General features: G+C 37.9%; 1 protein-coding gene across 6 annotated transcripts in view; it reads left to right on the top strand.

Moving 5' to 3' along the window:
- NOL8 (nucleolar protein 8) overlaps positions 1 to 23,261 on the top strand; it is a 44,413-nt gene extending 21,152 nt beyond the window's left edge. For 5 of the 6 annotated variants that reach the window (XM_054588002.1, XM_054588000.1, XM_054587999.1 and 2 more), the window contains 11 exons: positions 881 to 2,669; positions 7,136 to 7,249; positions 7,732 to 7,851; positions 8,136 to 8,226; positions 11,137 to 11,275; positions 11,944 to 12,021; positions 16,490 to 16,758; positions 18,251 to 18,377; positions 18,916 to 18,986; positions 22,262 to 22,344; positions 22,805 to 23,261. In XM_054588002.1, the coding sequence (XP_054443977.1) occupies positions 881 to 2,669; positions 7,136 to 7,249; positions 7,732 to 7,851; positions 8,136 to 8,226; positions 11,137 to 11,275; positions 11,944 to 12,021; positions 16,490 to 16,758; positions 18,251 to 18,377; positions 18,916 to 18,986; positions 22,262 to 22,344; positions 22,805 to 22,855 (2,932 nt within the window). In that variant the 3' untranslated portion in view covers positions 22,856 to 23,261. The remainder of the gene's footprint in view (positions 1 to 880; positions 2,670 to 7,135; positions 7,250 to 7,731; positions 7,852 to 8,135; positions 8,227 to 11,136; positions 11,276 to 11,943; positions 12,022 to 16,489; positions 16,759 to 18,250; positions 18,378 to 18,915; positions 18,987 to 22,261; positions 22,345 to 22,804) is intronic. The other variant, XM_054588003.1, reaches the window with a different exon arrangement.
- Positions 23,262 to 24,385: the final 1,124 nt, after the last annotated feature.

Raw genomic sequence — 24,385 nt, 5'->3', positions numbered from 1 at the left:
CTGCTGCTGTTGTCTTCCCTGCCTGTGGCACAAAAATCAGGAAAACAGTGACTCTTTTCTTTTTACCTTCTGGCTTCCTACCAATGGCAGGCACTAAGAGCAAAGAGGAGGATTTTGAAGGGAAGTGTGAAGCTGAGAAACCGTGGACACTTTTTAGAAGTGATAACTTAAAGCAACTTACTATTGCCTATTCATATGTTTTAGGAAATCAACAAATGTCAGCTGTCATGACATAGTATGTCAACTGTAACAGCACATTGACATTAACTAGACTCTTTCTGGATAATAGTAGCAACAAAACACGCCCTGGCAAAGAGTTACTACCTTTCTAATAAAGACCTTTAGAACACCCCGCAGAGAGTGAGTAGATGTAAAATTGATGTTACTGAGCTAGGAAAATCAAAGCTAGGATAAACCAGTATGGAGAAGGCAGGAATGCCCCCCAAAATTTAAGACCCAAGGGCGTGCAGTGTCTAGCTGTGCCCCTTTGGGTGCTCTCTACAGTCTGCTTTATGGCAATAGTTCAGTGGGTGGATTTCTCAGATTTACAAAAAACAGTTTTTGGGTCTCTGTATCTAGAATATAATCTGAATTAGTTTGCTGTAATGTCTACATTCAAGTAGATATTCTGCTAATTAATAGTAATGGTGCTTCATTTTATCTCCCACATAATTTCTTCCAGTTATTAGTGATGATACTTTGTTTTGAACTCTAGATAAAATGCTCAGTTCCAGAGAACCTGAGGTCACCTAATGAAGTCCTCATTTTATTGGGTAGGAAACTGAGGGTAAAATTAAAAAGTATTCCTTTTGTTTCACCAGACTGACAGGTTTTCATAAAACCTAGGGCCTCTGTTTTGTTCCTTGACTGTTGAAAACATTATAAAGTATGATCCTTCAAAATACTGCCACAACTTAAAAAAAATAGGAGAAGACTTCACAAATGCCATTCCTATATCCAGTCTCACTTGGGAGTTGGAAGGAGGGAACGGTCCTATGAGTAAGAAACGGCAAGGGAAATTTTCTGACTTTCACTGCCCTCCCAACAAAATAATAAAAGTGCAGAAGGATGAGAGCCCTACTGAATCTCTGGCTATGAGATCAAGACACCACAAAGTAAAAATGAAGAATCCACACTTAACACTGCAACAGGCTGCTCAGAAAATACATAATGATCCTACTACTCCTAAATCATTCCATGTACCTGATTCTGATAGTCAAAAAATTAAAAGAAACAAAAATAGCATGTATGATGATGATATCGATTCTGAAGATGGATTAAGACTAATGATTGCAAGAGAGGAAAACTTAGGGAGCACTACATGGTCCTCAATAAGTGAATCTGAAAATGATCCCTTTGAAGTTGTAAGGAATGATTTCAAATCAGATGTTCACAAACTTAGTTCTTTAACAGGTTTAGGCAACAAAAATAATGTCTCTTGCCTCGATAATGAAGAAAATCTTGTGGGTAATAATTGTGACTATGATTCAGGAGATACAGATGATCTTGCAATGGAAAAAAATGTTGATAAGATCAAAAATAGTACAGAATTTTCACAAATGGAAAAGCCTCTGTACAAGAAAACTTCGAAAAATAGAAAAAACTGTGAGCTTTCTGATCATTGTATTAAAGTACAAAAAAAACACAACGTAAAACTAGCCATCAGTGACAGAATAAAGCATCTTAGTTGTAAATCTCTGTCCAAGTCCATTAGCAGTGAGGATGCTGATTCTGTGTCAGAATTAGCCAAGTCCCAGGAAGATGAGTATAATGCCATGGTGAAAAATTCTCTCCATGTGACTCTTACTTTAGCTAATTTGGAACAGTTAGCTGGCTGTGACTTGAAGGCTCCAAAAGAAGATAAGAGCAATGGCTGGGAAACCACCTCCAAGAGCCACAGGATTTCTGATAGCCTCCACAGAGGAGGTCGACAATGTATTTATCCTGAAGAGATTGTGGCTTCCCTTTTAGAAGGAGAAGAGAACACTCCTAGAAAACAGAAACCGAAGGAAAACAACTTAAAGCTAAAATTCCAGGCATTCAAGGGAGTAGGTTGTCTCTATGGGAAGGAATTGGTGAAAAAATCTGGCAATATTAATAAAAATCAGAATTCCGTGAAACTTGAGGACCCTCCTAACTTGTCCATGGAAAAGGGCTTCCCATATGCTAATGGCCCATCAAGCAAACTCACTCCTTTTCCATGTGCAGAGAAAGCAGATGACCCAAACCATATTCAGCCTCAGAGACAGTTCACTTTTACGAGTCAGAATTACAAAGTGGTGTCCTCTAGCACTGCAGAAAAAGGGCGTAGAATTCCTATGTCTAATCTGTTAATATTAAAAGATAAGAAATCTATAATTCTTGATGCAGAGACTCCCAAAATAGGCTTTGATGAAGACTGTTGCCATAGGTCCACAAAGACAGGAGAGGGCTCTGAAAAGATGCCTGACCTGAGCAGCCACATAGTCCCTGAGAAGTCCCTAGAGGTCTCCTCCAGGATGGATACTCAGGGAAGTGAAACTGACTTCCAACTTCCTGTTAGCTCATCAGATGCTAATGCTAAGGACAAGCAAGCTGAAGATAATCAGAAGCGTTTGGCTGCCTTAGAGGCTAGGCAGAAGGCCAAAGAAGTACAAAAGAAACTGATTCATAATGCCCTGGCAAATTTGGTGAGTGTATTTTCAATTTCTGGTTTAACAAGACCTCTAAAATTGTATCCATTTTTAAAAAATTTAAATCTTATTTTTAAATCATGTTTATTCTATTACAGCTGACACAATTTTTCCCTTTGCCCTCCTCCACCCATCCCACCCCGTCCCCCTCTCCCACAGTCAATTCCCACTCTGTTGTTCATGTCCATGGGTATGAATCTCTGTATCAAGATTCATACATTCTTTGTTTAGTCCCTTCTCCTCCTTTCCACCATTGTCCTCCTTCCCCATCCCCTCTGGTCACTTTCAGTCTGCTCCATGTTTCCATGCCCGTGGTTTATTTTGTTCATTAGTTTATTTTGTGGAATAGATTCCACTTATAGGTGAGATCATATGGTGTTTGTCTTTCACCGACTGTCTTATTTCACTTAGCATAATATTCTCCAGTTCCATCCATCATGTCACAAAAGATTCTTTCTTTTTAAAAATGCCAATTGATTTTATTTATTTTTTTAAATATCAAGATCCATTATAAAATATTAAAAAATTTAAATCTATTATAAAGTCTTAGCAATTAAAACATGACACCTGCACAGAAATAATCAAGTAGATCAATGAAATAAAATGAGCATTCTAGAAACAAATGTATATATCTAACAATATAATATACAATTAAATTGATATTACAAATCACTGGGGGAAATAGGCTTATTCAAGAATAAGGTGCATGGACCACTATTACTTGAAATAAAACAAATATAGAGCCTTATTTTGCATATTATACAACAAATATTCAAGTGAGTTAAAAATCAATATGTCATATCTCAGGAGTTTTAGGAGAAAATACAAACTAATATTTTTCTTACCCTGACATAAAAAATTCAAACCCGAAGGTATAAAGGAAAATATTGACAATATGACTATATTAAACATTTAAGACTATATAGTAATATACATATAAAAAAGTTTTAGGACAAGTAATAGAATTTAAAAAATATTGCAACACATCTAAAAAAGGGTTAATACTTTTTTTTTTAGGGGAAAAAAATTCTATAAACTCTAATCAAAAAATGTATAAAGAATACCAAAAAGTCATTTAAAGCTTTTTAAAAATAATAGAAATAGGCAAGAAGTATACAGAAACAGATTTAGTTTCAACAAAATAATAAAGTACCAAAATAACACATTATCGTCACAATCAGTTAATAAGTATTAAAAATATTGGTAATACCAAGTATTGGTGACAGTGAAAGGAACTGGGTATTGATAGACTCTTTTTCTTCATCTTCTTAAAGCAGTCCTTATAGCATATTTTGCAATGCTGGTTAGGAGGAGATGTCTTCTTTTAGCTTTCTTTTGTCAAGGAAACCCCTAATTTTGCCTTACATTTTAATTAAGAGTCTTGCTGGGTAGAGCAGTCTTGGTTGCAGGCCTTTGTTTTTCATGACTTGGAATATTTCTTGCCACTTCCTTCTGGCTTGTAGTGTTTCTGTTGAGAAGTCAGCAGATAGTCATACCAGGGCTCCCTTGAATGTTACTACCTGTTTCTCCCTTGCTTCCATTAGCATTCTCTGTTTGTCTTTGATATTTGCCATTTTAATGATGACGTGTCTTGGACTGGGCCTCATTTGGATCCTCTTTCATGGGATCCTCTTTCATGGGACCCTCTGTGCTTCCTGGACTTGTGTGACTTTTTCTCTCCTCCTATTAGGGAAGTTTTCCATCATTACTTTTTCAAACAGGTTCTGTATCCCTTGCTCCTCTTCTCCTTGTGGTATCCCTTTTATACAGATATTATTACATTTCAGGTTGTCCTGCATTTCCCTCAATACCTCTTCATTCTTTTTGAGTCTTTTTTCATTTTCTTGCTCTTTCTGGAAGTTTTTTTCTACCTTATCCTCCAGCTTGCTGATTCGTTCCTCTGCTTCATCTAGCCTGCTTTTGATCCCTTCTGCTGTGTTCTTCAACCCAGAAATTGTATTCTTCATTTCCTCTTGTCTCTTCTTGATAGTTCTATGTCTTCTGTCATGCTGATATAGTTTGCAGTAAGTGCCTCGTAGTTTTCCCTGTAGTTTTTTGTAATTCTCTCTGAGCTTATTGAACTCATTAAGCTTCCTTAGAACCGTTGTTTTGAACTCAATATCTATAATTTACTTGCCTCTATTTCATTTAGTTCTCTTTCTGGGGATTCCTCTTTTCCTTTCAACTGGGGACTGTTTCTTTGTCTTCCCATTATTTGTGAGGCTCTTCTCTTTTGCTTCTAGTTCTTAAATTGATCTGTCTTGATTTCCTGACTTTGTCGTGTGAACTTCTGTGGTAGGAGACCACTGTTTTTTTCTTGCTGGAGCTGCCTCAGATGATGTCAGCTGTTGACCATGTCTGACCTTAGGCTGTCTCTTAGAGACTTTCAGGAACCTACTGTCTGTGGCTGTCTCCTTCAGCTGTTAATCTAGTCACTCTGCACTCAGCAGTCAAGCTTGGATACCATAGGGCGGGGCAGAGTCCCTCTTGGGAGGTGAGGTTATTTTGTACTCTCAGGCTGCTGTTGCTCAGGGGAGTGCTCTGCCTGAGCAAGCTGGCTGCTGCCGTATAGGGGAGGAGTCAGCACCGGGATCCCACCACCTACTCTCTGAGTTCTCTCCTCCAAACCTCCCTCCCCAGTCTCTCCTCAAGTGTGTCTCTAACCCACTCTGCCCTCGCCTTTGCCTAAGCCCAGGGTAGGTGGCTGGAAATAAAAATGTATTCAGTAGCCCTTTAAAAGGCTCTTTGCATCTCCAGCTGCCTGTGTCTGGCAGAGAGCAACCCTGCCACTTTTCACAGCTGGCTGTTTTCTATGTACTTTTCAGCTCTGGTGCTGTAGATTGGAGATCCCTGCTTATGGTTTAGACCCCAGTCTTCTCAGGGGGAACCAACGGGTCGTTTCAATACCTGTCTGGTGCTCCCGCCCATGGGGGCTGCCCGCCTGCCTTCTCGAGTCTCTACCACATTCCTTACCAGTTAGATTGTGTTAAAGCTGATTCTTTTGTCTGTCCAAGGTTATTAGGCTCCTCTCTTGCTATTGTTCAGTTGTTTGTTCCAGGTGATTTCTCCACAATTTAGTTGTAATTCTAGGTTAGTCCTGGGAGGAGGTCAGTGTGACGTCACTCACTCCTCCGCCAGCTTGCTTCTCCTGTATCCTTTTCTTTCCATGAAGGTAGGCATGCCCCTTTAGAGGTCAGTATCTTAGCACCTACCAGTTTCATGTTTTGTGTCCTTGAGTTAGAAACGTTTTATTACCACATATTTTTAGCGTATCCTGGCAGAAGCGAGATTAAACTGTTAGGAAAACATTTTTAATTTGTTTTTTTTCTGGTTCACGTTCCTTTAGAAACTAGGACTAGTATAGCTAAGTAATGTATTCTAATATGTCTGAATTTACATTTAAATCACTTCCCAAGTAATTTATATCTTGCCAAGATTTACCATAATGAGCCTTTATTCTATCAACAAGTTTTAAGTACCTATGAAGTTCTAGGCCTTCACTGTAAGTTATAAATTTATAGAGTGAGTTCGAGAATCATGGTCCCTGTTTCAGGTGGTCATTGGCAGAAGGTGGCAGTTGAATTCGACAGGCGAAAAGAGAAGTATGCCTATGTGCTCTGGTTGTGCTTTGGAGACACCATGTTGGTCCGGAGGATGGGAGTCGGGAGTTTCCTCAGCCTGAACTGAGTCTAATGATAAAATCAGTATAAACTAGTTAGGCAGAGGTAAGAGGGTAGGAAGGGAGAAGAAAGTATTTCTGAAGAGGGAGCAACTTATATATACAGGAATGTTTGCAGTCAGTATGGCTGAAATGTATAGAGTATGAGATGGAAGAAATGAGTCTAGAGAAATAAATAGGGGTTGTGAAGAGGCTACAGACATTGGACTTTATTCTGAAGGCTATGGAAAAAGTAAAGAACTTTAAGCAAAGGAATGAAGATTAGTTGTATATATATTCGAACAGGAATTGATATATTACAGCTCACAGGCCATGCAGCCCACAGTCTGTGTTGGCACAGCCTTGAAGCTAAGAAAGATTTTTACATTTTTAAAGGATTTTTTAAAAGTAATTACAGTACTGAGACCATAAAGCCTAAAATATATACTCTCTGGCCCTTTACGGAAAAAGTTTGCTAAACTCTGTTGGGAAAGAACTTTTAGGCCATGATGAACAACAGATTGAATGGGGCAAATCTGGAAACAGGGACAGCCTTTGGGAGGTTGTGAACCAAGGCAGTAACAGTGGGAATAGAGTTAAAAGATACCAAGAAGGTCCACTTGGTGGGATTTGGTGATCAACTGGATATGGAGAGGAAGAGAACTTACAGGTTACTATCTTGGGAGAATAAGTGGATAATGGCATTCACTAGATTAAAAAAAAAAAAAAGGATGGGAAGTGGACAAGGGAGGGAAGGGAGAAGAGGGTTTGTCTTAAGATGTGATGCCTTTGATGATGGTTCTAGGATGGTCATCCAGAGGACAAACCAACACACATCATCTTTGGTTCTGGCAGTGAAAGTGAGACAGAGGAGATGTACACTCCGGAGCTGAGCCATCTGGTGGAGAAACCAGTAAAAGTAAGAAGTTCAGGGTATCTTGTGTGGGTACTCCACTATATCTGCAGATCTATTTTTGTTACTTGCATACCAAGACCTCTACACAACTGCCAGGCTCAGTATAAAATCCTCTGGGAGCCACAGTGAAACCCAGGGCTTTTCAGTCCACCACACACAGAAACTACGAGGACCTTGGAGATTTACTCCCACATGAGCTTTGCCTTCCCATCATCTACACATTGACATCAATATTAGTGAAATCCTGTTGAAACTCTTCTCACATATATAATAACTCTCCTCCTTTCCTTCACACCCCATTCAGGCTGTACTGAAAGTCCAAGTAGGTATCACCGAGTCAGAAGTTTCCATTCTAACCACCATTCGCCCTTACCTGGGAGATGCATCTGGGTTGTTGGTTCTTAAATGTGAGGGGCAAAATTACATAATAAAACACTGATTGCCTCAGTTTTTAATAAATGTTTCTGTCTTCATCTGCATAACAGGAGTTCTTGAGTAGAGCATCTGGGAAGCTGTTTGGCTGTGATGAGAAGGAATCTGATTCTGAAGATGACAGTAATAGGTTCAGAATTAAACCTCAGTTTGAGGGTAGAGCTGGAAAGAAGGTTAGTAAAGTCTGAAAATGATAGAACTTGCTACATGTCCTTATTTTTCAACATAGTCCTTAAATCTAGGTAAATTCAGGACGACCTTGACCTGCACTCCTGTGTTTAAAAATTTATTTTGGGAGTATATCTTCAACTACTTGTTCTGACTGCTTCATGGGTGGGTAAGGTTATACAGACATTAACTGGAATTTCAGGGTGTAGAGTGGGACTTTGCAGGTCTTCTTTAGAAGTAATTTCTTGAGAATATGGCTATCAATTGTGTGTCTGTTTTGTTTTTGTAGCTCATGGATTTGCAGTCTCACTTTGGCATTGATGACAGATTTCGCATGGACTCCCGATTTCTAGAAAGTGACAGTGAAGAAGAACAGGAAGGTAAATGCTTCATTGTCCAAACAGTGCTGATGCCAGATTTGGCACACCCTAAGAAGTCATCCAGTCTAGCTTTTGCTTAACATGTGGAGAAACTCTTTACCCCAAGATACTGAATTGTGAAGCTTATAATGCCATGCTTAGCTTACTCAATGCTCGAGTTCATTTGTGCATATTAAGTTACTTACAAAATTTAAAAGTATTTGAAGCAGCCAGAAAACAGGAATAAATAGATAGATAGCATCCACCAGAAGCATCATCTTCCTCTGTCTCATCTCTGGCATAAGAGAAAAGGTGAGGTCCCTATCTGATAGTAGATGAGGAGGTCCAGGTGAGGGCATGGAACACAGGTAAGTCATACTGGACTTCCTAAAAAAGAGTATTCATCTTCCCTTCTTTGTGTATCCTGGTGTCCGGTTTTCTAAAAAGAAATATACTATTGAATGCCATTCTACTTGAATTCATCCTTATTTGGATGTATATAACAGTAATGATGATAGCAGAAGCATCCCAGTTCTACTCTTTCTGACTTCCTTTTGCGTTTTTCATAGCAGCCTTTCTAAACTTTCTCTTATCCTGAAGTGAGCTCCCTGCTTACTTCTGCAGTCCCAGAACTTGTTCCCTTATACCATCTCTTTTTCTTTCCTTGTTGAGTTAATTTAACCTGCATCTTAATCCCCCCATTCATACATCCTCTTACCTGCTTTCTCACATGCTGCTTTATCCTTTTGCTTTCTTCTAGCTCCTAGCCTATTTCTGCAAAGAAATGTGTCATAGATCCAGAAGACAATTCCTTCAACCCTGCCAATTTTCGAGTTGCCACTCCCATCTTTTTTTTTTTTAGTTCTAAACTTGAAATAATAAATTACATCTAATTCAGAACCAGGTGACTTTATTGTAAATACAGCCTCTGATTTGATGATTCAACTCTTTAAGGTGATTATTATGTGTATTGTGCGTTTCCAGAAACCAGAGTTCAAAGAGTAAATTCTCCAGGGCCCACACCAACTTATAATTCAGAGCTTCTCACTCAAAATCCCATGTTGAAAATAGGAATGGAGAGAAACTTGGGAATAGCCTATGTTTAGAAGCTGCATATAGTGGTTACTTTCTTAACTTCTGCCTCTTTGGTCTGTCTCATCACAGCTCTTCTGGTATGAGTTCCCTCAAAGTTGAGAATAACTAATTCACCAAATGTAGTGGCATTTTCTCCAGTTTCACCATCTTCAGCCTGGCTATAGCATTTGTGACTGATTGCCATCCCTTCTTAAAATGTTCTCTTCCCTTTGTTTCCATTATACCATATCTTCCTGGTTTTCTCATTTTCTTCATTCTCAGTTTCCCCTTTGCCTCTAAATGTGGACTTTTCCCAGTGTTCTGTAAGTTCCTGTTGCTTTATCCTTCTCATACATAGGCAGTTTCCAAATTTGGGTCATCTTTGATCCTGGCTGTTCTGCTGAGTTTCATTCATTCTTTTCTTGGTTTCTCATGGATATTTCTCACAGGTGGTTCTGAGCCCATGTTAAAATTTAAGTCCCAACTTGAATTTCTTTCAGGTCCTCTGGACCTTTCTGTTTCTGTTGATGGTGCTGCCATTCTTAAAGCACTCAGACATAGAACCGCTCTGTTTGTTTCTTCCCTACTTTAGAGGCTTAATTTTTTGTGAATTGCAAAGACTGCCCTGCAAGTAAGTAAGCACAGCCAGTCTACAAACCCCTTGAGCCCTTTTGTGTTCTACTTCCTAGAAGTCATTATTAGGTTAAAATTGAATTGCCGATTCCAAAGACAAAAGTTGTTGAATATAGCCCTAGCTGGTGTGGCTCAGTGGATTGAGTGCCAGCCTGTGAACAAAAGGGTCACTGGTTCGATTCCCTGTCAGGGCACATGCCTATGTTGCAGTCCAGGTCCCTGGTAGGGGTTGCACAGGATACAGCCACACATTGATGTTTCTCTCCCTCTTTTCTCCTTTCCCTTCTCTAAAAATAAAATCTGTTTTAAAAAGTTGTTGAAGATTAATAGTTTCATAGGGTTCAATCTAATGCAGTGTAAAACTCTTTTGTACTTTTTTAGATACGTGTTTGTTTTGTTTTCCTATACCTGCCATGCTCTCCTCCCATCACTTTGTCTTTCCTCCCTATTATACTCCACTTGGTTTATAAAGCATTTCTTGGTTCATTTGAACATAAACTAATACCTCTTTTGAACCCTCAGATACTTTCAGGGCATCTTTGTAGAGCACTTTTTCAAAATCAGTGTTTTGTTTTAGATTCAGTTTCTTGGTTTATATGCTGTGAAAAGTTAATCGGGTCTTTAAGGCTTAGGCTTCTTTTATACTTCTCTCTGTAATCTAAACTGTCTGTTTAACTTTCTTCCCTGATACTTGTCTTTTTCTAGTAGTTGAGGATAACAGCTTATGATTCTCTGTGTGTATAATACACCTGTGGCTCTCTTCCTGCAATATTTATTGCTTCATCAAAGGCTGAAGCAACTGTCTACTAACAATATTAGTAAAATTACCATCTTTCACTTTTAGATTTATATGTAATTAAGATTACATTTTTAGGATGTTAATAAACTCAGTTTGGGATAACTTTAGCTTTGTAATTAGTATCTTTCTCTATACATTTGTCAGGCTTTATTTTAAAAACCGTTATACTTGCCAATGAAAGCCTCTAAATCCAGATTCGATTTTTATAATTACAAACAAAAATGAAACTTTTTGTTTGCTGGTCATGCAGCTTCTGGATACATTGGCACTGAGGGTCTTGGAGTTAGAGAGGTTAGCAAAATGAGGTTTAACTTCTCTTCTTTTTATTTTAATTGATGTGTTTAGGTGATTGATAAAGACTTGATGATTAAGACTTCTCATGTTATATTTGCCAAGATATTACTAATTGTCCTTTTCCCTCTAAGAGGTAAATGAAAAGGAAACCGCTGAGGAAGAAGAGCTTGCTGCAGAAAAGTTGAAAGCCCTGAATATTGTGCAGAGTATTTTGCAAATCAACTTAAGCAATTCTACAAGCAAAGGATCAGTAGCTGCTAAGAGATTTAAGTATGGTTTATGTCTGTCCCATTCCACCTTATTTTCCTTTGCCATAAATGCTTTTTTGAACTCAGTGTAAAACTAGGCCATTTTAAACCTCTAAGGTCGGAAGCGGCAGTGTGTTTCAGACCATTAAAAATATACCTGCCTTTTTGACCCAATAATTCAATTTCAAGAAACTAATTTTATTTCTATATTTATGATCTTAGATAACATTGCTTCCATTAGCGAAACAGTTGTACAGTGGTTTAAATGTTAATAAATATAACTATTTATTACAGAAAATTTTAAATATATAAGGTGCAGTAACTGATGTAACAAGCTTCTACAGTCACCAACATGTGACCAGTTTTCTTTTCTGTATCTTTACACAATTGCTTCTACTTTCCCCATTGAAATATTTTATGCAGATCCAAATAGTATATCATTTTATTTGTATATATTTTAGTATATTTAAAATAATTTTTAATATTTACAAAAAGATCCAGGAAAACTCAAAACTAGATAATTTCAAATATGATTATTTCTAATGAGATTGATTTCGTTTGATATTGTGTAGCTTTGTCTTGCTCAAAAATTGGAATGGCTCTGGTGTTGAATTACAATTTGCTATTAACTTATTGTATTAGTGTTATGATTTATCTCTTCTAATTTATCACTTTTTTTTTTTAACATAGGGACATCATACACTATGATCCAACAAGGCGTGACCATGCCACTTATGAAAAAAGGATAGATGATAAACCAAAAGAAAGGTAAATTTCTTTTCGTAGCAGGATCATATGAATTAATCTTATTTCAGACAATGAAAAAAGTAGATAGTAACCAGCATCCCATCTATTGGTTTCCACTGTATTTAGTTTAAGACAGGGGAGAGAAAAGTTAGAGTGGAATTAATGGATATGGTGGAGAGAGCCATACCTTTGACAAAGGAATCTCATGTGTGTAAATGATAGTAAGTGCTCCCACTCTGGTATGGTGCCTCCTACTTATGTTAGTTTCTCATAGCTGCTGTAACAGGTTACCACAAACTTGGTAGCTTAAGATCACAAAAAAGTATTTTTCTGCAGTTCAGGAGGCTAGGAGTCTGAAATCTATTGGAAGGCCTCCTTTCCTTTTGGAAATTCAGGGTAAAAATTCATTTCACATCTCTCTCTTAGCTTCTTGTGGCTGCGAGCAATTCTTGGTATTCCTTGGCTTGTTGGCTACATTACTTTGATCTTTGTCTCCATGACCTCCTCTTTTCTGAGTGTATGTCATCTTTGTGTCTACTGCAAGAACTCTTGTGATTGCATTTAGGGCCTACCTGGATAATCCTGGGTAATCTCTTTGTTGCAAGGTCCTTAAGTACTCTATAAAGACCCTTTTTCCAAATAAGGTAACATTTACAGGTTCCAGGAATTTGAGCCAGGATATGTATCTTTTGGGAGCACCCATTCAATCCACTGCTCTACTGTGGTAGGAGCTTCCATTTCTTATAGATAAGCTGTCAGTTTGACAAATATGCCAGATATATGAAGCCAACAGTAACTTGACCTGGAATGATTCCTTCATTTTTCTACTGTTACAGTCACTAAAGACATGTGGTATCCTGAATTAGATCCTGGAACAAAAAAGACATTTGTGGAGAAACTGGTAAAATGAAAATAAAGTTTGAGTTTAGTTGATAATAATGTAACAATGTTAATCTTACAGTTTTGAGAATTGTATCATAGTTTAATAAGATTCTCCCATGACAAGAAACTAGGTGACAGTTATTTAGGAATGCTGTACTTTTTTGGTAACATTTCTGTAAATCTTATATTAAAGGTTTCTTTTAAAAAGGTTCACATATCAGACCAAAGAAGAACTAGCATAAATATTCCCTGCAATATAAAATTTGTGTATGCTATTTATGATAATCTACATTGGTACAAGTGGGAAATGTTTGTGTAATGTATTAGTTTTATTTACATCTAGGGTGTATTTGTTACTGCTGCATAACAAATTATCCAAAACTTAGCACCTTAAAACCACAAACATTTATTTAAAACTACAACATCCACCCTCTGGCCATAAATTGTTTACATTCCTATCACATATATAATTCTCCCTCCTTCCTAAGACTTCCCCGGAAGTCTTTTTTTCTCAGCTCTTTGCAGCATTAGTTCAGAATCCAGGATGTTGTCATCCAAATCAGATCAAGGTATAGATGAATCTTATCTCTTGTTGTTCTTTGAGTATAGAACTTTAAGTGCAGCCTTTTTTTTCTTTTTCTTTTTTTTTTTATGATTTTATTTATTTACTTTGGGAGAGAGAGGAAGGAAGGGAGAGAAACATCGATCAGTTGTTTCTCATACACCCCCAACTGGGGACCTAGCCCACCACCCAGACTGGGAATCAACCAGTGATCTTTTGGTTTGCAGGCTGGCACTCAGTCCACTGAGCCACACCAGTCAGGGCCAGTGCAGCCTTTTCAATCAGAAGACCTGTGAATGTGTGGTGGTGGTACAAGCATGGCTAACCAATGTAAGCACTACTGACCAACAGTAGAATACAAGAGAAGACATGAAGAAGTCACTAGTTTATAGGAGCTCTAAAATAAATCTAAGTAACCAAATGTTGTGAGATCTTTTATTAGACCTGAGGGCCTGAGAATAATTCTTTATGTTCTTATAGTTCTTAACTCTGCCTTTTAGGTCATCCTTGATTTTTTTAACACATTTGTTTGTAGCTCAGTGATTGTCTTATCCAGCTTTGTGTTTTTAGGAATGTGGGAGTTCAGAAGTTTGTTCATTGTGGAATGTGTTTGTATTTATCAGTCCAAGCTAGGGGTATTTCTCTTAATGTTGACATAATCCCCCTAAAATATTTGTGATTCTTCTGTGAATATTTTGGTGTTTATTCTGTTAAAGCCACATCAGTAATCATTTTGAGATCATCCTTTCTTAACTGTGGGCTTCTGCTGAGAAACACCATCTTTAAACTCATTATAAGCCGTATTATTTGAACAATTGTTTCTGACCTATGTGTAGTGTCTTAACAAAGGATTTTGTTTTACATGTAGACTGGAGAGTACAAATTTTCTGCAAAGGGTCAAATAGTTAATGCGTCTGGCTTTGCAGGCCAATGACTCCACTCAGCCTTTGTAGCAAATGAGGGAGCCTGTGTTCCAAAAAAACTATGAGTAGGACACTGTCATTTATGTTACATAAAGTGACTTGTGAATGTAACAAAATCATCTATTACTTTTTTTTCCCCCAACCATTTAAACAATAAAAATATTCTTAACTTGTACATACATAAATATGTAGCACCCTGGATTTGGCCCATTTGCTATAGTGTGCCAGCATCTGCTTTAGATCATTTTTTCTGAATGTAAGATTTGATCTTTGCTTAGAACTCATTAATAAAATTTTATGTCATTTGTCTTCTGGAGATTAGAAGCCTTATAATCCATGAGATTCTGACTCCTTACAAATTTTTTCCTCTGATGTTACTGCTTCTGCTGACGTTTTATGGTAAGCAGCAAGAAAAAAACAGCAAATACCTTCATCACCTTCCTGGACATTTCTTTAGCTAGATCACCTATTGATTAGGTACATTTTCTAATTTCCACTTTAGTTAAGGTGACAGTGTGGCTAAACTTTCTGTTGGTACAGAAAGTGCCCTGTTGTTAGCAGGGGTCCCCTTTCCTCCATTTTGCATAGCATCACCTCACTTTTCTATAAGCCCTCTCCTTACAGCCTCCTCAGTGGCCATGTAGTTCCTACTAACAGTTTCTTTAAGGCTCTTCACACTTTTGCTAACACCTCCCTGACCTACCAATTTTTCCCTATTCCTTGGGCTCAGAAGCCACTCCTGTATTTTAGGTTTATGTTACAGCAGCACTCCACTTCTGGATCCTCAGATCTGTATAAATTATGTATAAAAAATTGCCACAAAATATAACGGCTTGAAACCTGAAACATTTTTTAAGTTCCAGCTTCTCTAGGTCAGGAATTGGAGAGTGCTTCTAGGTAGTTCTAGTTCAGGGGCTCTCAAAAGGCTGCAGTCAAGATGTAAATTAGGGCTATAGTATCTGAAGGTTTGAGATCTGTTTGCAAGATGGATCAACACAGGGCCATTAGCTTAAGTAAGACTCAGTTCCTTGCCTCTTTGGCCTCTCCACGTGGTTATTTGAGTACTTTCACAACATGGCAGCTGCTTCCCCCAAAGCCTGTGATCCAGAAAAGGGAGAGAGCATTAAGAAAACCAAACTGCGTTCCATGACAGTAGTGTCAGTAGTTACACACCATCAATTCTATTGGTTAAAGAGGTCGAATCCAGCCCACCCTCAAGGAATGGGGGAATTCATCTCACCTCTCAGAGGAGGAACTATCAAAGGATCTCTGGACCACTTTAAAACCACTACATTATGGCTCAGTGGTAATCACTTGGGACTGTCTAAGGGGCACCACTTTTTGTAGAGTTTGCTTTCATAGGAGGCATAGGTATCTTAATCATAGCTAGGTTGGAAGTATTAAAAATTTCTCACTGCGAGATAGTCTCCACCAATAAGATGAACATTTAAGACATCTTATTCACTTGCTGTTGTAGGTAATACAGTTAAAATTCTGGCCTGATGCCTGGACTCAACTCTAATAGGAAAAAGGATTTGAATCTTTTAATAACTAAAAACTTGATATTGGAAACTGCCATGTAACTCTTTATCAAAGATCAAAGAGGAAAAACATATTCCTAAATATAGAGCAGGTTTATGGTAATATAAAAATTTCATTCCAAAACAAACTAGACTTAGCATATTTATAATTCATTTCTAAAACAGAATTATAACTAAAACCTTTTCTGCCAGTTTTGTAAAATCATCAGAATTTTAGAACTTGGAAAGGTCTTAGATTGATTTAACATGTTCATTTTGCAGGTGAGGAAATTGAGGGGCATTGTGGTTAAGTGAGTTTTTTCACTCTCAAAGCTAATGTCTTAGGTGTAATATCTGAATTGAGGTTCAGGGGGTAAGAGATAGAGAATGACTCATATTTACTGGAGCTGTTTGAGATAGTTATTATATATAAAAGCTTATTGGTAAGATTCTGCTTTTATCAGTAGAGTTTTATGTATGTGGATCCTGCTGGATTTTGAAAGGGTGGAATTTAAGTTAGCCATGCTATTTTCCTATCTTGATTTTTGGAAATTGTCCAAAAATTGACTTTAATTTTGACGTACATGTCTATGTCAATGTAGTAAAGCAAAGCGTAAGAAGAAAAGAGAGGAAGCTGAGAGGCTACCTGTGGTGTCTAAAGAAATGTATTATAACATTGCTATGGATTTAAAAGAAATATTCCAAACTACAAAAGATACCAATGAAAAGGAAGACGTACCCTGGAATGAAGACTGTGATGGGGAGAAGGCCAAGGAATTCCATGATCCTGCAGCTTTGAAGACTGGGGCCAAGCATCCCAGCGGGTTCACATTTTCCTTTTTTGATTCAGACACTAAAGATGTAAAGGAAGGTACCTTAATTTTTTTAAACTATTTCATTCTAGGCTGTTTAAACTTAATTGACTGTGTCTACAGTAAGTGTAATTATTTAAGAGTAGCTGAAGAAAGGATTCTTTCTTGCACCTAGATAAACATGAGGTTCAATATCATACAACTGTAAATGTAATGTTCCTGGAGCTGTGTTTAACACAACAAAACATCGTTTCTGATTTAAGGGAGCAAACTTTTAGCCATATGAAAGGAAGCTAGAAAGTAATGCACAGCATGTCTTCTATTGAGTAGAAAATAATCATAAACAAGTATAGTAAGTCATATATTTAAATGCCTTCATATCTTAAATGCATGTGAAGAAGCCATGACTTAGGGAAAGCCACAACTACAAGTATATGGTAAGGGAAAAGAAGAAATGGGTAACCTTGGCTCTGTGCAAATATGCTATTTCATTAGTATGTCAGTTGTTTCAGATTTCATCCTTGAAGAGTTGACAGAACTTAGAGAAAAGTATCAAAACCAGTACGTACAGTTTTGCGTTACATTTTGGAAGGTTTACCTCTGAAGGCCAACATTGTACAAAAGTTGAAGATGCCTGTTCTTAGGGGGCTACTCTTCACCTAGTGTTCAGAATGGAAGTGCAGCATTTCTGGAACTTCAGTGTGAAAACTATACACCTAACTACAGTAGTTTCTACTTGAAAGATCAGCAGTTAGAATAGCATCCATGTATTTAGCTGTTAAGTATTAAATGCCAGCCCTGTGGTACTCCAACAGGGGTACAACAGTCTAGTAGTTTTTCAAATACTGTTCTAAATAAGACACAATATAGGATGTGCTCTGCTTATCTCATTCACTTCCCTGATTGTTTTCTTTTTAAGTACCAAGGTTAAGTACTAAACTATTGAACAGAGTTGGCGTAATACGGATATGGACTATAATTCTAAATTTGAGAGTCAGGTGTGAGGAATTAGTCTTGAAATGAGTATTAAGACACCTCAGCAACCTGGAAGATGTGCTTTAAGTACTTGGGAAATTTTGGGGACTCGTGAGGTGACTGTCCACATCTTTTAACAGTACCCTTTTTCAGCAGTTTTAGAAAGCTTTTGGAAATGGAAAATATAAACATTATATACCTTTTCTCATTTATGCAAAAGCAGGAGGGAAATCTGGTTTTTAACACAATATTTAACTTCTCATGCTATCACAGGTACTGCACTTATTTTGTTTTTTTAAACTATGTTGCCCACTTATAAACCTTCGTTTTCTATATCTTTTTATAATATTATTGTATTCCTTATCAGAAACCCTACCAATGCCAAAAAAATATGATAGTAACTTCTCTCAATTAGTATTTGAAAATTTTAAAAGATACTACTTATTTTTAATTAATGATTAAGATACTGTCCATGCAAAGATACGGTAACATGGTGAAAGTGATCAAATGAGTATGTTCAGCAATACTTGGTTATTAGTTACAATCCTGACATTTTTTATTGTAATGACAATATAGAGACCTATAGAATTGAGACAGTGAAACCTGGGCAGAATTCCTGGCAGGAAGCCCCTTATTTCCAAGACAGCAGTTCAGAAGAAGAAGATGTTACTGAAGAAACAAATGACAAAAACCCGAGCTCTGGGTAAGCAAATTGTTACTGTACAGGTACACCCTATACTTTGTAAAATCTGAGTTAGACATGCTTTAGAAATATTCTAGAAGTACCTAAACTTACCTTTCAAGACAACTTAATTGTCTTCTCTTAGATTCTTTAGAGAGTTCTGTAGCCTTTTTGTAGTGGGGAACATATTTCCTTTTCTTGAGATTTGGGTAGCACTGGGTGGAAGATACGATGTGCACAGGAAAGGGAGCGTGACACTGTTCTGAAAAGAGAATTCTACAGCTAACAGCCCATGGCAAACATTGGCAAACAGGATGGCAATAGTAGAAGTGAGACTATCAGCAACCAGCGTGGGGAAGATAGAGCTTGTATTTAAACAAGTCTTTATCACCAAAGCTTCAGTTAAAAGAGAAGAATGTAGAATAGACAGCATGGGGTTACTTTAATTCAGCAAAATAAGCAAAACACAGAGCATACTTAAGGAATAGTTCATATATATTTTCAATGTACACATGTCTTCTCAAATACAGAAATTAACCACCAATCTCTCTCTTTCCAGAGAGGTATCATTACCTGAGAAAGAGACAACTAGATTTTTCTTTTTTGCCAAGAATGATAAAAGACTTCATGGTGAGTCCATTTTTTGATTAAATGGTACAGAACTGGTAATAGTACAACTCTTAACACCGCACAGTCTGATACCATAACTTGCGTCCATGTAAGAACTGTGTGGCAAAAATTGTGACCCTTTGCATTATTGTGTGGTTTAGCCCACTTTGTTAGACTAATGCATGTTGACTGGTAAAGCTCTAGAGGGCTGAGAGTGCCCACCTACTACCTCCCTCACTCATTTATTATCCTCAGCAAGATCTTGTTTTGTTTCAGGGACTTGCTTAGATGGTAGGAAAACCAATCCTACATTTTTAGTACCCTAAAAGTTCATATGAAAACTCTGAGGCTGCTGGTGAACTTCTTACTTCTTAAATCCTAGCACAAACATAAATCAAGTTACATAATAGTAAATTGTATATCCTAGAAATTTTACATTTTCATCTTGTAAAAAAACAAAATTTTTTTTACATTTTCATCTTGTAAAAAAACAAAATATTTTTGTAAATTAGCATAAATCTTCACAGCTGCAGTGGGGAAGTCTGCACCCAGGATTCCAGACAAATCTGGGACTGCACTCACTGCCCCAGAGGAGCCCCAGATCACACCTATTCATTCTGGTCAAGATGGTGGCTTAGATAACATGGTACTTGCCTCCTTCCACAACCACTTCAAAAATATGACTAAGCTATAGAACATCCATAATTCACAGCCACCTGAAACTTAGTCCTACAACAAAGGACATAGAAAAGCCACAAGACTGGTAGGGGTGGAGACTGGAACAGACTAGTCCCAGACCCACGTGTGGCAGATAATAATTGAAAGAAATATCTCAGCTGCAGAGATGCCACCTGAGAGTGAGATATGAGAGCCCCATACCAGGCTTCCCAGCCTAGGGTTCTGGTGACAGGAAGAGTAGTCCCCATGACTTTAAGCTGTGAAAAACAGCCCGGATTGTGGCTGGGTGAGATGAAGGGCATCTGGAGCCCCAAGCAGTTCCTATTAAAGGGCCCTCATGTGGACTAACTCAGACTCACTCCCTCTGAGTTCCAACACTGGGGCAGCAGCTTGAAAGGTTCAAGGGGTATATGGGGAGCAACTGCACATTGGGGCAAGAGCTGGAAGGTCAGCCCTCCCCCAACAGTGGGCTCGCTATCTGAGTCTCCATCAACTTATCACTGTTTGCCCCACCCTGGTGATTCTGAACCCACCCCACCAATTTGCAGGCCCACCCAAGTTATTTTAACGACTTTTCCATGTCAATGGCCTCTCTTGGCTCATGCTTCAGACTTTCCTAAAATCTTTCAAATGAGCATGATCTGTCCTCAGTGTTTCCCATACCTCTAAGTGGCCCGGTTCTGGTACTAGTGGCAGCCAGCCATGGTCCACAGCTTGGCCTCCTGAGTACTTCCAAGCCCAGCTTAAGTAGTAGCTATCTGCAGATCACTTTTGTAGCTCATGCCAGATTGCCCCAGACAGAACACAGGTGGTAGGCAACCTTGGCCTGCACATCCTGAGGCCACAGCCGGTGCATGCTATGGAAAGCTGTGGACCCTGTCCAGGCAATGCACCACTCAACCACCTACACAGTTGTAACACTCAAAGGCTGGACTTAGCAGGCATCAGAGTCCTGCTCCATGGGGTGGCCCCCTGCACAGCTGATCCTCCACAGCGGTCACAGCCACTCCTTGCAGCCGATCAACCTTGAGGTAATTCCCTCCAGTTGACATATCAACAACAGTCAAAGCTCAACAACAGGAGGCGGTACACAGCCCACATGGGGAAAGGGAGTACACTTAGGGTACGCTGCTTGGGTAAACAGGGAAGCTGTGCCACTGGACCCTACGGAGCACCTACACGTTGGGCCTCTTTACCAAGCCCGGAAGACACAACAGCTCTACCTAATACATAAAAACAAACAGTGGTGTTGCTGAAATTAGGAGACAATCATGTCCCAAATGAAAAAACAGAATAAAACTCCAGAAAAAGAACTAAAGAAAATGGAGACAAGCAATCTACTAGATGCAGAGTTCAAAACAGGATGCTAATTGGGCATAGAGGAAGAGTAGACGTACTTAGAACTTGAATAGCATGAAAAACGACATGGAAACCATAAAAAAATAACCAATCAGAAATGAAGGATGCACTAACTGAAATGAAGGACAATTTACAGAGAATTAGCAGCAGGGTATGTGAAGCCAAGAACAAAACAGCAATTTGGAATAAAAGGAGGCAAAAAACACTCAAGCCAAACAGAAAAAAAAAAAATCCAAAAAAATAAGGATAGTGTGAGGAGCCTCTGAGAAGACTTCAAGCATGCCAACATTCTCATGAGGGTCCCAGAAGAAGACAGCAAGAAGTTACAACCTATTTGAAAAAGTAATGACAGAAAGCCTCTCTAACTTGGTGAAGGAAATAGACTAAGTACAGAAAGCACAGAGAAACCCAAACAAGATGACTTTAAATAGGCCTATACCAAGACACTGCATAATTAAAATGCAGAAGGTTAAAGATGGAGAGAATCATAAAAGTGGCAAGAGAAAAGCAGTTAACTAAAAGGGAGCTCCCACTAGACTCTCAGCTGATATTAAATAGTTCAGGACAGAAGGGGTTGGCATGAAATATTCAAAGTAATAAACTATAACCTACAACCAAGACTACCTAGCAAGGCTATTGTTTACACTCAAAGGAGAAATAAAGGGCTTCCTAGACAATAAAAATCTAAAGGAGTTCACCACCAAACCAGTATTAACATGAAATGTTAAAGGGGCTTCTTTAAAAAGAAAAAAAATAAAAATATGAACAGTGAAATGGCATTAAATATATATCTATTAATAGTTGAATCTAAATAAAATACACCAACAAGCAACAGAAACAGACTCATAGATACAGAGAAAATTTTGATGGTTGTCTAATGGGAGGTGGATTGGGATGGGTGAAAAAGGTAAAGGGATTAAGAAGTTCACATTTGTAGGTACAGAGTAGTCCCAAGGATGTAAAAAGTACAGCACAGGGAATATGGTCAATAATATTCTAAAACCATGATGTCAGATGGGTACAAGGTTTATTGGGATGATCACTTAGTAAGTTATATAATGTCTAATCATTGCAGTGTACACCTGAAAATTAATACTGCATGTCAACTGTAATTGAAAAATAAAAAAATGATTTTAAAATTATAAATTGAGGATGTGGGGAAAGTCTTAAATAGAATTGAAGACCTTGATAATGCCAGCATAGACTATTATCCTTTTTGGTATTAGTTTGTTGCTTTATCTTTTTTGATCTTCCCTTAGTAGGTTCTGACTTATTCTGGAAAGGAACAGGAGGTAATATTAGTAGGAATTCTTGGGAGGCCAGAACAAACAACCTGCATAGGGTGAGTAATTGTATCTTCATATCGATTGCCCCATAAATAGATACAATTTTATATTTGTGTTAATATATGCCTTGTGTAAGAATAAGATAATAAGGTACAAAACTGACAAAAAGGATGACAACTGAGAATGTTGGAAGGGAGCATTGACATTGTTTAATCCAACACATACAGTACAGGTGGAGACTGAAGACTGGATGAATTGAGTGACTGGTCTGAGTTCCAGCCCTGTTCATTAAGTAACAGGAAATCATGAGACTTTTGAAAGACTGAGTTAGTTTCCATTGTAAACACTTAAAGACAAAAATTTAAATAGTCCCTGTTCATTCCAGGTGAGCACTTCTAAAATGATTTCCACAACCTCCGTACTGATTAACCCTAAGTTTTACTTTATAGTTACAGAACTTAAAAATAGTTTACATTTATTTTTAACAAAGACATTTTTGATTTTATGTTTTTATAGGATTGTCGGAAGAAACATAAAGATGCCAAAAGGAGAGTGAAACCAAAATAAAAAGTGTCATTATTAGTTTTGATACTCCTTGTTAAGAAGACTCACCTATGGAAATTGGATGAACTAGAAAATAATTTTAGCTGACAAGAAATCAGAGTGAAGGATTATTCAAAATCTGACTGATGGGTATCATTCTGCTTGCAATGATTTCCTGTGGATTTTCTTCCTAAATTCTTGGGAAAAAAATTAACCTGAATTTTTTTTTTTTAAAGATTTTATTTATTTTTAGATAGAGGGAAAAGGAGGGAGAAAGAGAGAGAGAAATACTGATTTGTGGTTGCCTCTCGAACACTCCTTACTGGGGACCTGGCCCGCAACACAAGTGTGTGCCCTGACTGGGAATCAATCCAGTGACTCTTTGGTTTGCAGGTCAGGACTCAGTCCACTGTGCCACACCAGCCAGGGGCTGAAATGGTTTTTTTTTTTTTTTTTTTTTTTTTTTTTAATGAAGAACAAGATAGTCTCTCAAAAAAAAAAAATATTTTGTATAATCTCTTTGCCTTCCATCACCAATAACTAATGGGCATCTTCTGATGCAAACTTTACATAAAGCCTTTTAAATACACGTCAGAGCACTTGTGTTTTCCAAGTTAGATTTTGTGTGAATTATAGACTACTTGAGATATTTATGTCTGATTGTATTAAATACACCTTACCTCCATTTTGCGTTTTTGGTTTAAGAAGTTGAACACAAGTCAAACTTGAGTTTTGTACTTGCTTCCTGGTGAATACCTAACTGAAATGCAGGACATTTCAGACCAACATCATAGGAGAGTTCTGGGAAAACCAGGAAAGAACACCAAATAGAGTTTCTGTATCCTTGGCCTCTAGGAATTGGTAGAGACCACCGATCACTCCTAAAATCCTAGTTAGACCAGAGGCTTATGAAAAATCCAAGTGTTTGAAAGGTATGTAGTAGTCACAGTTAGGAGTCAGGACCTGGGTTCTTATAGGGAAGCAGATTTAGTACCTTGACAAATCATCAGGGCTAGCATGAAAGACAGATAATCCTATCAAACTGGCCTCTGTACATGATCGTGTTATGTAAACAATTCCCAGGGATTCTCATGGAGCGATAATGTGTGTGTCTGAAATGAAGTATTTTGCATCTTGATTGAATATAAGCTTAATGAGGGCTGAGGTGTCCTCTGGATATCCATTTTGTCCTCACTGCCTAGAACCATGTCTAACACATAGTGGGTGCTCAGCACATAAGTTTTTCAATGGGGTTCAAGGAACTAAGTAACTGAAGAGGCATTCCTACAGACTACTTCACAGAGAATGGAAACCACTCAGCGGGATAAATACAAATGTTCCACTTTCACTTGATGTATAATTATATTTGTACCTTCTTTTCTATTGCTGTATAATAACATCACATTAAGAATTATATTGCTTACAAATAACCAATCTGGTCAGGACTCACTGGGGACTGCTCATTTGTCTCCATGTAGTGTCATTGGAGTGGATCTGCTGAAATTAGTGAATCCACTTCTGAAATGGCCCATTTACTCAGTGCCTATCCATGAG

This window comes from Pteronotus mesoamericanus, unplaced genomic scaffold, assembly GCF_021234165.1.
Source record: "Pteronotus mesoamericanus isolate MK-2021 breed Mesoamerican mustached bat unplaced genomic scaffold, CSHL_Meso_final scaffold_125, whole genome shotgun sequence".
Taxonomy (NCBI): domain Eukaryota; kingdom Metazoa; phylum Chordata; class Mammalia; order Chiroptera; family Mormoopidae; genus Pteronotus; species Pteronotus mesoamericanus.
Note: the sequence above shows the minus strand (reverse complement) of the source record. Positions and strands in the feature narration are given on the sequence as shown.